Below are 12,574 nucleotides of genomic sequence, written 5' to 3' on the forward strand. Positions count from 1 at the left end.
GAGCCGCCGGGGGCAGCGCGGCACGGCCGCGGACAGGCTCAGCGCCAGGGCTGCCGATACCTCAGCTCCGCCACCTCCGGTTTTGGTTCTTTTGTTCCGTTTTTCAGCTGAGCTCCCCTCCGACGGCTGTGGAAGGGTTCCCAGACAGTGCCAAGAGCTTCCAGGGGAAGAGGTTACAGACACGGATGGTTCTTTTCGTTCTTCAGCATCGCTCCCTCCTGCTGCATGTCCCAGCGCCTCCCCTGCCACCCCTCCCAGGTGCAAAGCCCCCGGCACGCCCGGGACCTCCCGCGGCACCAGCCCAGGGCACCGCTGCCGCCCTCCTTCCGCTGGGCTCATCTGGGGGCCTGTTGAATGTAGCATGGAGGTGACAGCAGAGCCTGAGAGCTCGAGATGACCAGACCCACTGTGCTTGCCTGGGGCACCAACAGCTGTGTGATAATTCAAATGGTGGAGAAAACTCTCTGCAGGAGACCCAGAGCCTCCCCATCCTGCTCGGCCTCCCTCTGCCTGAGAAGGGCAAGCGCCAGGAGTTTGGGCTGAGGATGGCCAAGTGCCCCTTGCCAGGTCCAGGTTTGGTTTCTTCTGGGGAGAGGTTTGCAGGGACTGCAGGGCTCCACTGCAGCTGGTGTGGCAGTGGTGGCTTGAGCCCTTGGTGTTGCAGTCAGAGCTGTGGGGCCAGTCTGAGCTGTGGGGCCAGTCTGAGCACAGGGACCTGGGGGGATTGCTCTGAAGAAACAGCAGTGGGATGTGCATGTGCCAGCAGCACAGCAGGAACCAGCACCACCTCTGCAGGAACCAGCACCACCTCTGCAGGGACCACCACCTCTGCAGGAACCACCACCACCTCTGCAGGGACCACCACCACCTCTGCAGGAACCACCACCACCTCTGCAGGGACCACCACATCTTCTGCAGGGACCACCACCATCTCCATAGGAACCACCACCACCTCTGCCATGTCAGCTCCCCAGAGGCCATGTGGGGACAGTGCTGGGTGATTTGTGTCTGTGCTTGGCTGAAACCTGCAGCTCCAGATGCTTCCACAAGGAAGGTGTATATCCAGAGATGTCCAAGTGTGAGGGGGCAGCCCCTCAGAGTGGTGCCAGGTGCTTCTCAAAGGCCACTGTGTGTCCCCAAAGGCCATTGTGTGTCCCCAGGGCTGAGCCCTGGGTGCCATGGGCACGTTTCTGTGTAATGTGATTTAGGTGAATCTGTGTTGGTGGGAGGTTGGACTCAATGATCTCCAGAGGTCCCTTCCAGCCCCTACCATTCTGTGATTCTGTGATGGACACCCCAGCACAGCCTCAGGGCAGCTGGGGGGCTGTGCGGAGCTCCAGCCCCGCCACCTCATCCCACTGCTGTGATGCAGGTGGGGAGGGTGAGAGCAACCCCACAGCCAACAAGGGACCAAAGCCCCTGACCCCTGTGAGCTGCTGGTCCCCACTGAACCCACCCTGTCCTGCTCCCCTCGGGGGTATAAGCCATATCCATGTCCATGACAGGGGAAAGAGCTTCTCCAGGGCACCTCTCCCACCGTGGGACAAGCCAGGACCAAGCCCTGGAGCTGGAAAGCCAGTGCCATTCCCTGCAGCTGGGAAAGGGCCCAGCAGCCCTCCCCAGGTCAGCCCAGTGTGTAGTGGAGCTGTGACCTGAGCTGGTGTCTCCAGCCCAGTTCTGCCTCCTCAGCAGCCTTGTGCTCCCCGCTCTGCTTTGCTCTCCTGGGCTCAGTTGTGGCACAGCTCAGCAGTGGAAGGTGTCACACCTTCAGTGAGGGCAGCAGAGCTCTGGGGTGCAGCCAGGAGTGTCCTGGCCTTTGGGGATGCTGCTCTGGGGTCCAACACCCAGGCTGGGAACTTGGTGCAGGGCACCCTGAGCCCAAGGACAAAGTGCCAAAACCAAGCTCACTCTGCTGGATGCTTTGGCAGCTCCATTGGATCCTCCGCTGGATCCTCCACTGGATCCTTTGGCAGCTCTGTTGGATCCTCCACTGGATCCTCTGGCAGCTCTGCTGGATCCTCCACCGGATCCTCTGGTAGCACCTTGCCTCTCAGCCCTGGTTGGGAGTGGAGAGACGACAGGAAACGTGGTGGCAGGCACAGCTCAGGGGGTTCAGGTTTGACACAGGGATGATCTCCTTCCCCTGCAGGGACATTCAGCCCTGGAGCAGGCGGCCAGGGAGGGATCTCTGTCCTTGAGGCTTTGTTAGCCAAGCTGCTGGGGGAGGCTGGACTGAAGACACCCAAAGACCACTTCCACCACCACCTCAGCTGCACTTGGTCCATGCCCTGGTACCCAGCCCAGCTTCTGGAGCTCAGCTTGGTGGGGCCAGCTGAAAGTGTCACCAGGGCCATGCCAGGCTACAGGGACTTTGGGGTCATTGAGTGAGTAGTCCCACAGTGCCATCCCCCAGCTTTACTCACTCCCTTTCCCTAAGGGATGTGTCAGTGGCAGCCAGCGAGGTCCTGCCCTGTCTCAGCAGCCAAAGGGAGAAGAAATCTTGGGGTGCTTTTAGTTAAAGGGGAGCTGGAGGCAGCTGATGACCCTTGGCCAGGGGCACCAGAGAGTGTCAGGCTCTGGACTCTTGTTTTGGGGCCATCCAGGCACTGAGAGGGGTTTGCTTCATGTGGAAATGGGTGAAAAGTGAAGGAATTGGGAAGAGCCTCAGACCCTCCTGCTGGCAGCCTTGGGAAGCAGGTGGAGATATGCCACAGGCCTGCACTCATCACCCCCCCTCATCCCATCAGCATCTCCCACCCTCAGCCCCCAGACCTGCCACATCATCCGGGGGTCTCACCAGGAGCAGGGGTCCCACACGGCTGGTTTCCATTCGAACTCTTGAAGCCTCGGGAGGGGGAGGCTGTGACTTTACGACATCATTTAATTTGTTTTTACTGAAACTGGGAAAAGCCCCCAGGCCGAAAGCCATCAGCGCTGCCTCTGCCCCCGCAGCTGCGTGTAGCTGAAGCCCCTGGAGATGCTGTAGATCCCCCGGCCCGTGCATGTCAGCAGCCCCCCGCAGTAGCAGCATGGTTAGAGCCCAGCCGGCGCCGCCTCACCGCCGGCACCCTCGTCCCCATCGCGGGGCTCCCTCGTCCCCATCGCGGGGCTCCCTCGTCCCCATCGCGGGGCTCCCTCGTCCCCATCGCGGGGCACCCTCGTCCCCATCGCGGGGCACCCTGGTCCCCGCCGCCTTCCTGCAGAGCTGGCGACGAGCAGAACTCATCGCTCGAGTGCTCTGCAGCACCCTGGTCATTTTCCCCTAAATAATAATAAAAACGAAGAATTAAAAAAGAAATTAAAAATGATTTAGCAAGAGAAGAAACCTCCAAGCAGCGAAGCATGCCAGCGCCAAGCCAGAGGAGGCTGAGCTGTCCCCGACGCCGCCGTGACCTCATCTGTGTCTCGTCCCTGTCTCGTGTGGCTTTTCTCCCGTGGCCGGGCAGCAGCATCGTGGCTTGGGCGTCCTGTGTCGCGTCGGGTGCGTGTCACTGTCACAGCAACTTTAGAAGCCATATTAGAGCACGGTGCGCCGGGACCCCACGGGGACGGGCCCGGGGCGAGCCGTGCCCCCTTTTCCCCCATGTGTTCCACCGACCCTCCTGTTTGGTGCGGCTGCGGCTGCCAGGATGGCACCGCCTCGGTGCCGCTGTCACGCCGGGTGAGGAGATGGGGCAGCGCCGGGCACAGGCGCCGGGGCTGACCTGCCAGTGGCATTTCTGCAATGGGAAGGTTGGGAAGTGGCAAGGATCTGGTGGCAGAAGGTTTTTGGGAGCGATTTGGGTGATTTCTGTTGTGTCCAGTCTGGTAGTTTCCATTCTGGGGACTGGGAGCTGCCGCTCCCCCCTCCCGGCTGCACCGCGGTGCAAACCCAGCTGTGCCACAGACGCTCGGCTTCGCTCTCCCGGGGTGAGAAGGAAGGGAGTCCACAGGGCTTGGCAACAGGCTTGGCTTGCTCTTCCTCTCCCCTCCCTGCGCCAGCCCCACTCTGCCCCGGCCCGGCCCCGCAGCGCTCGGCTCCGGCGGGGAGCTGCTTTTAAAGCCCTTCCTCTCGTGTGGCCTCTGCCGTCTCTGTCCCCTGTCGTCCGATGGTGATTTTGTAAAGGTCTCTGTCTCCTTATTAAAGAAACGAGCTGAAAGGAGCCCTGCGTCCCTCTGCTCTTGCTGCTGGGGCTCACTGGGCTATTCGTGGCTGGGAACTGTGAGACCAGGGATAAGGGTGGGGGTGGAGGCAGGAGGGGAGCCCCACGGGGATGCAGGTGCCCCTCAAACACGAGTGGGGGCAGGCACATAGTGGAGATGTCTCTGGGCAGCCTTGAGCCCTGCTGCTCTGGCTGAGCCTGGCTGGCACAGGCTGGTTTGGGTGGGAAGGGAGGTTTAAAGCCCACCCAGTCCAACCCCTGCAGTCAGCAAGGACTGCTGCCAGAGAGCAGGGTGCTCAGAGCCCCAACCAACCTGACCTGCAATGGTGCCAGGGATGGGGCACTTCCCACCTCTCTGGGCAGCCTGGGTCAGTGTTTGGTCCCCACCAAGCTCTTCATCCCCAACAGAGTTTGATCCATGCACTCATGGTGAGGTCCTGCCCTGCTTTGCAGAGGCACTGAACATCCCTGGCCCTGCAGGGAACAGCTCAAGCTGCAGTTACCACCCTTGAAGACCAACCTTGAACACACAGAGGCTTCCAGCACCAAGATGTGACCAAGCTGCTGACCAAAGTACACACAGGGCTTGGCACCATGAGGGAGTCAGCCCTGAAGCCTCCTGTGGTTCAGAGGCATCTGGTGGGAAAGTTTCTGTTCTGCTGGGTGGCTTTCAGGGATGTGCATCCAGAGGTCCCTCCTTTGAGCTTTCCTTGAGCAGGAGTGCAGGCAGAGCTGCCTTTCCCCATACCTGCAGCAGATACCTATCTGCAGAGCTTTTGGGGACTCCTGGTGGACAGCAAAGTCATCCATGGGACAGCAATGTGCCCTTGTGGCCAAGAAGGCCAATGGTGTCCTGGGGTGCATTCAGAAGAGTGTGGCCAGGAGGGCAAAGGAGGTTCTCCTCCCTCTCTACTCTGCCCTGGTGAGGCTGTATCTGGAGTATTGTGTCCTGTTCTGGGCCCCCGAGTTCAAGAGGGACAGGGAACTACTGGAGAGAGTAGCAGGCTACAAGGATGATGAAGGGCCTGCAAGATCTGTGTGATGAGGAAGGGCTGAGAGCCCTAGGGCTGTTTAGACTGGAGAAGAGAAGGCTGAGAGGGGATCTCACTGATGTCTATGAATATCTGAAGGGTTGGGATAAAGAAGAAGGGGCCAGGCTCTGCTCAGTGCTGCCCTCTGACAGGACAAGGGGCAGAGGACATAAATTGGAACCCAGGAGGTTCCACCTCAGCATGAGGAGAAACTTCTTTGGTGTGAGGCTGCTGGAGCCCTGGAGCAGGCTGCCCAGAGAAGTTGTGGAGTCTCCTACTCTGGAGACATTCAAAACCTGCCTGGATGTGTTCCTGTGTACCCTGCCCTGGGTGCTCCTGCTCTGGCAGGGGGTTGGACTGGATGATCTTTTGAGGTCCCTTCCAACCCCTAACATTCTGTGACACTGTGATACAGAAATTTAGGGAGAAATGGAGCATTTTAGGCTGAACAACTTACAGCCCCAGAAAGAAGGAAGCAAAGCCCAAGCTTCTATTTTACCAACTCTTCTTTATTCCTTTATAAATACTGTTGTGTTTACAAGCATCATAGGTGTGGATATTATTCCCAAACTTTCAAACACATAATACTTATAATACTATATAACAACAACCAGTAAAACAAAATCATTCATCTCAGGGTTTTAAAAGGCCACTCAAAAGTTGCATAAAAATACATTCTCTCCCCATCTCTTGAAGCTTTGTCCTGCTTCTCCCAGGAGTTTATTTACAAAGAGCCATCCTCAAACTCGCAGCCACAACAGCTGGGCTCACCCCAAGCAGTAAAAACGAATTCACCCCAAGCAACTGCTTAGAAAAACAAAAACAAACAAACAAACAGAAAAAAAACCCCAAAGTGGAGAGCACACCTGGCAAACCCTCTGCTGCAGCAGGGATCAGCTCCAAGATCTGCTCCACAGCCTGTCTGAGTGCAGAGCATGGGGTCCCCTCCTGCTCCTCACCTCCTCAGTGCACTGCTTTAGGTCAGGTGTTCAGGGAGGCCAAGGACCCTCCTCAGGGGGTGGCATTGGATGGTAGTGTCCTCAGGGAATACTCACAGCTTTGGCTACTCAGTGACACTCAGCTGCTGCTGGGTCCTGTGCCCCAGCCTGGGCTCAGGGGGGGATCATCCAGTGCTCAGCAGAGACTGCAGCTCAAGTGGTTTGGCTTTGCAAGGTGCCAGGCAGAGGAAAGAAGCCTCCTGCACCCTCTGCATCCTGCTGCATCAGGGAAACTGCAGGCAGTGTCCTGGTAGGAAGGGGCAAGCTGTCAGTGCAGGGTGGGTTTGGCAGGGTGGGTTGAACCCTCTCCCTACAACAGGTGCCAGGCTTCATGCTGCCAGGGGCCTGCCTCCTCAGAACAGGATCCCCACTCTGAAATCTTGTCCTGCCGGGATGCAGGACACACCTTGGCAGGCACCCAACAGCCCCAGCAGGGGAGGGTCTTCTCTGTGTGGCACAGAAGGGACTGGCATCCTGTTCAGAGCTGAGAGAGCCCAAGTCTGAGGAGTGGGTAACCAAAGGAGAAACATCAAGGACTGCAGAAGTACTCACAGAAAGAGTGCACCAAGAAGGAACGTGCAGAGAAAGCACTGACTGGATCTCAAGACTTAAAGCTGTTAAATAGAGCAGGGTTAAAATAAAATGACATAAAAAGGAGGCCTGGCTTAGGCTGTGCTCTTCAGAAACCCTGATGCTGTCACCAGCTTTGGTCTCTACCTCCCCAAAGCACAGCAGCAGAGGAAGGGCCTCAGAGTACCAGCAGAAAGGGCTCCCCAGGCTGCACACCAAGGGCTCTGCTGGCTGCAGAGCAGTGGAAGAGGAGCCTCTGTCTAGAGCTGCCTGGGGGAACACCAGCAGCTCTGAGAAGAGCAAGAGAGGTGGAAACAGGCAGGAGAGGGAGGGGAAGGGGGAAAAAATGGAGAATTAGTTAAAAAAAACCCAAACCAACCAAATTGAAAAGTCCAAGGGAGAGGAAAATAAATCACTGAGACAATAACCAGCAAAAGGTTCCCAAAAGCCCAGGACTGAGAGAAACTTCATCCTGCTGAGCAAGCTCCAGAGTCATGCCCAGGTTCAAGTATCTCATCTCCCCCTCTCAGAGCAGAAAGAGTCCCACTGGCCTGGCAGGAGCTGTGAGCTCAGGCAGCAGAGGTGCCCAGGAAAGTCAGAGGAACTTCATGGCAACCTCCAAGTTCAGTGACTGAGACTGCAACCCTCAGCCAGGCACAGCAGGGAAGCAAAGGACAAAGGCAGTGAAAGGAGAAATGAGGAGAGATGGAGATGGGAAGTGGCTTGGGTACAGCAAGAAGTCTCTGAGAGGGAAAGAATCGTTTGAGAGGAGTCTGTGAAGGGGAAGCTCAACAGATCTGGTGGCAGGCTGCTGCTGCTGCTGCTGCTGCTGCTGCATCAGACTCACACAGCACACAGAGCCCCTGCCCCAGTGCCCAGAGAGCAATTCCAAACTATTCTGAGCATGCAGAATATCACAGAAGGGTTTTGAGGTTTCCTTCAAGGCTTATTGCAAGCTTTTGGCAGACCAAAAGACTTTCATCCCAGTGAGAGCTACCAGCACCCCAAGGAGAGCTCCTTGTCCCTCTGACACCCCCACCCCTCCCCAAGGCATGCAGGAGGACCAAGTGATCACCACTGCCTGCTCTGCCAAGGCTCTTCACCCACAGACAGCTGGGTGGGACTGAGCTCTGCTATTCCCTTTCTCTGCAAACCACCTCAGCCTCCTGCTGCAAACCAAAGCCAGGGCCTGAACCCCCAGAGCAGACCCTCCAGGGTTTTCTGGCCTCATGAAGCTGGCAGGGGAATGCCTCTGCTGTAGGACAGGCAGGCTGGTTCCTGCTGTGGGCACAGACCCTGCAGGGGTCCACAGTGACACACAGGTGAGAGCAGCAGAGGGTCTCCAGGGCTCCAACCCTGTCCTTCAGCAAGCCTGGCAGGTATCTGTGACACATCCTGGCCCAGGAGCAATCAGCAGATGCTACCAATGGAGCCAGGAGCCCTGGAAGGACCCAGCCTGACACCCAGGCTGTGGGGGAAAGGCAGGGCAGGGCTGAGGGATGCTGAGAGTCAGCACTGATGGTACTGAACTTGGTCTGGGGGAAAGGAGAAGAAGGTCTCTGTGCAAAGCAGATGTCACCAGCCTGTCACAGCCATCAGCCCTGGTGGCCTTCACAGCATCACTTTCTGACCAGAGCCCCACATCTGGGGGGGTTGATGTGCATCCTCAGAGTCCCAGCCCAGGTCCACATCTCCCTCCTGTGAAGGGCCTGGCTGTGCTGGAGCAGTTCTTTAGGTGTCACTTGTCCAGGTAGGAGTCATCTACTCCAGACCAGGATCTACCACCACACACTGGGCTTGTGGAAGAGGTTTTGGCAGCTCACATCCAGTCCTCTCCTTTCTCTTCTCCCTTGAACAGAGTGTCCAAGGCACCACCCCAGATTCCAAACACCACCACAGAGGTGTCGTGGGGAGCTGTGGGCAGGAAGGGAATGTACAGCAAGGGGCTGGGCAGGGAGGTGTGCCAGGCTGAGCCCATGGCTGAGACACCTGCTGGCCTGGGCAGCGTGGGGAGGGCTGGGGCAGGGTTGGCAGCTGGTGCAGGGCACCCCTCTTGGTCCTGCTTTGCTCAGGATCCCTATTTGGAGAGTTTGCTGATGACACGAATGAGGGCTCCGTTCTCGTCCTTCAGCCTTTGGTTGTCTGACTTCAGCTCTGTCAAGATCTGCAGAGAGACAAAGACAAGGTGGGATCACAGCTGGGTGCTGCTGCTGGGCCAAGCCCTGCAGCTCAGCACCAGCTGCTGGGCCAAGCCCTGCAGCTCAGCACCAGCTGCAGGGAGGGGGCAGCAGCCGGGTGCTTGGCTTGCGTCCTTCTCACCACCCAGGAGCCAGAGCAGCCTGCAGAGCTTCCTGCACAGCCTCCACCCCGTGCAGGGTTCATGCCAGGCAGCTCTCCCTGGCATCTCCAGGGCTTTGACAGACTGTGTGGAGGGGTTGAGAGGGGACTTGAGCACAGCAAAGAGCCAGGGAGCCCCTGGAGCTGGGAATGCCATGGTGAGAAGCGGTGCCATGGCCCCAGCATAATGTCAGGACCAGGCTGAGAGGGCAGAAACCACTTCTGAGCTGTTTCATCCCAAACCTGCTCCCAGAGGCTTTGCAGGGCTCAGCAGGAAGCTGCAAAGCTGCTGGTTTGGTTTTTTATTTTTGTTCCTGATGTGTTTGTTCCGTTTTGCCAGGACTAGAGGGGGAAACAAACTGCAACCCAGCACTGGCCTGCTTTGCAAAATCTCCTTAGAACAACTCCCCAGGATCTCAAAGAGATTTCATGCCAATGCACATGCCATGGCCAGAGGGTGGTAGAACATCCTGACACTGGAGATGCTTCCTTGGTGCTCAGCTTTGGATGCTGGATCTCAGCCAGGGGTCTGCACACAGAGCTGGTGGTTGGAGGCAGAGGAAGAGGAGTTCCACAGAACCTCTCAGCATTCTCATTTCCCCTGACTCCCCCTTGCTTCACACCCTGCAGGCAGGGACTTCAGTGGACTGTCCCCAGACATCTGGGGACTGGAAGGAGACCCCAGGCTCCTGCCTCAGGGTGTGACACAGAAGTGTAACCAGAGGTGCCACCAACCCCGCGGGTCACCAGCCCCAGAGCCTGCTGGAACATGCCAGGGTGGAGGCATGAAGGGCACTGCCATGAGCTCAGTGATGCCTTCTCCCTGCCAAGGTGGATCTTAGAGGAATTGCCTTGGAATCAAGTTCCCTCTAAACCTTCTCCCTCCTCCCAGGCTGGAGTGTCAGCTCTGACCACAACCTCCTGCCTGTTCCTCTCATCTGCAGCCCCTCCCTGGCCACAACCACCCAAGGCAGGGCAGAGATCAGCTCCCAGCTGGGGCAATCCCCTCCTGGCACAGTCAGCCCAAGCCATGCCTGGCCCCAGTGTGTCCAACCCTGTCCCTGCTGGGGTGGGTGCTCCAGACAGGAGGTTCTACAAGAGAGAGAGGAGGGGGAAGGGCAGCAGGGGGGATGCTGGAGAAAGGGTAAAACTGTGACAGGCTGGCCAGAGCCTCAGCTTGTGATGCTTAAAGGCATATCAGTGGAGCCCATGGTGGTGTGACAGCCACAGCCCACCTCAGGGCTGCCACCAGGACAGTAGCCATGACCCCTGATGGGATTTCTCACAGCCAGATGAGAGGCAGCACCCAAGTGCTCAGCAGCCCAGAGGAGCAGCACAGCTCTGCTGCCTCCCTCTGCAGCCCTCCTGAGCTCCAGGGCACAGCCACAGCACTGCATGGTGCCCTCTGGTGCAGGGCAGCAGGGCAGGCACTGCTGAGGTCTGCAGGTGGACAGTCGCTGGCCTCTCCACATCAATGCCTGAGGTGGTCTGCAGTCTTGCACGTGTCCAGCACTCAGCAGTACACAGTTCTGCCCCTTGCTTTGGCAGAGCTAATGCCACAGAGCCTCAGCAGCAACACCAGAGAGCCAGCAGCTCAGTGCCACAGCTTGCTGGGGGTCTGCTGCTGGCCATGCCTCACACATGCTTCAATGCAGCCTCTGTCCAGGGGGCAGGAGCAGAGGCAGATGTAAAGCAAACACTCCCCAGCTGTGCACCCAGGCAGCAGCTTCCAGAGCAGCTTTCTGACTGCTGAGCATCCACCTGACCACATCTCAGCCCTCCAAGGCCAAGGGCCCTGTGCAGCAGAGCAGCTCAAGGCAGGCAGCACCTGCCCGTGGCTGGTGACAGAGGGGCAGGACAGCTGCAGCGTTCTGGGTGGCCCCCTGGGGACAGAGGGATTTGGCAGAGCTGCAGGGGATGCTGAGCAGGACCAGGGTCAGCAGAAGGCTGGGCTGAGCAGCAGGGCTGTGTGCTGCCTGTGACACCAGGGAAGGTGGCACCGCAGGGAGCCTGGATTTGGGGTTCTTTGAGAAGCTCCAATGCTGCAGGAGGGTGAGGAGTCTGAGCTGACACCAGTGGCACAGCTGCACAGCTGTGATGCCCGAGCCAAGGCTGGCAGGCACCAGCACCATCCTGTGCCACACCTCCTGAAGGAGCTGAGGAAGCCCAGCAGAGTCTGCAGCCATGTGGCTCCTCCACAGCTTGGACTCCAGCAGTGAACTGCAATCCCCTGAGCAAGCTGGGCAGGATCAGTCCTGCCATGGCCCCGCAGAGCAGGGAGTCAGCAGGGGGAAAGCAGCAATGCAGGGGGAAGAGAGGGAGCAGTGCCCTACAGAGTGTGAACACAGCTGCAGGTCATGAGCTGGGGCTGGGCTCTGCTCAGTGGTGGCCACTGATGGCACAAGGGCCAGTGGGGACAAACCGGAGCAGGTTTCACTTGGACTTAAGGAGAAACTTCTCTGCTGTGAGGGGGGCACAGCCCTGGAGCAGGCTGCCCAGAGAGGTTGCGGAGTCTCCTATGGAAAGATTCCAAACCTGCCTGGATTGGATCCTGTGCAACCTCAAGTAGGTGAACCTGAGTTAGCAGTGGGGTTGGACTGCTGAGGGAAGTGGTGGAAGCCTCAGCCCTGGAGGTTTCTAAGGCCAGGCTGGATGTGGCTCTGGATAACCTGCTCTAGTGTGAGGTGTCCCTGCCCATGGCAGAGGGGGTGGAACTGGATGAGCCTTGAGGTCCCTTCCAGCCCTGACAATTCTATGATTCCATGACTGGGTGATCCTTGAGCTCCCTTCCACCCTCTGCTTTCTACGATTCTCTGAGTCTGGAAATAGTTTTGCTCAGTTTCCCCTCTCAGATCTGAAAATGCAGTGGGAAGGAGATTGACTTTAAACTCCCTGATTGTGAGAGGGCCTGAGTCAGCCACAGGCTCAGAACACTTCTGCAGGCTGAGAGCAGAAGGGTGCTGAGCTCCTTCAACCTGACCATCTGCACAATCCAGGTCACACAACACCAACCACCTCCTCCCTCAGCCTGTGCCACAGGCATGGTCCTGGGCTGAGGCTCCTGGAAGGGGGAAGCCACAATTCCCCTGGTTAGTTTGTTCCTGAGGTTAATAAGCTTTGCTATAATTTCTCAGCTAAGAATAGAGTTTCTATTTTTTATTTTTTGGTACCTTGGTGCCACTTCCAGCCCAGGAGACCACAGTGCTGCTTCCTTTGCTAACAAAATAGCTGTGTCTGAAGGGACCTGCATAGCTCTCCTAACCTGCAAAAGACAGGGAGGGCCCCAAGGAAGCAGCACTTACAGCTTTATTTTAGCACTCCACCAATGGAGTAGCAAGGAAGGATGTGCCTGAAGTGTCTGAACTGCCAGATGTGCCAGGGCAAAGCCAGAGAAGCTTTGTCCTTGCATTTCCAACACTAGCTGCTCTGCACTGAACCTAAACCAGAAGATGAAGAGAGGACGCACAACTGGTCCAGCCCTGCCTGGTCCAGAAGA

General features: G+C 57.8%; 1 protein-coding gene across 3 annotated transcripts in view; it reads right to left on the reverse strand.

Moving 5' to 3' along the window:
• Window positions 1-8,818: 8,818 nt before the first annotated feature.
• The window catches only part of PPP1R12B (protein phosphatase 1 regulatory subunit 12B), a 166,040-nt gene continuing 162,284 nt past the window's right edge, over window positions 8,819-12,574 (reverse strand). For all 3 annotated transcript variants that reach the window (XM_054395993.1, XM_054395991.1, XM_054395994.1), the window contains one exon: window positions 8,819-8,905. In XM_054395993.1, coding sequence (XP_054251968.1) covers window positions 8,819-8,905 — 87 coding nt within the window. The remainder of the gene's footprint in view (window positions 8,906-12,574) is intronic.

The sequence above is a fragment of the Indicator indicator genome, chromosome 35, assembly GCF_027791375.1.
Source record: "Indicator indicator isolate 239-I01 chromosome 35, UM_Iind_1.1, whole genome shotgun sequence".
Classification (NCBI taxonomy): domain Eukaryota; kingdom Metazoa; phylum Chordata; class Aves; order Piciformes; family Indicatoridae; genus Indicator; species Indicator indicator.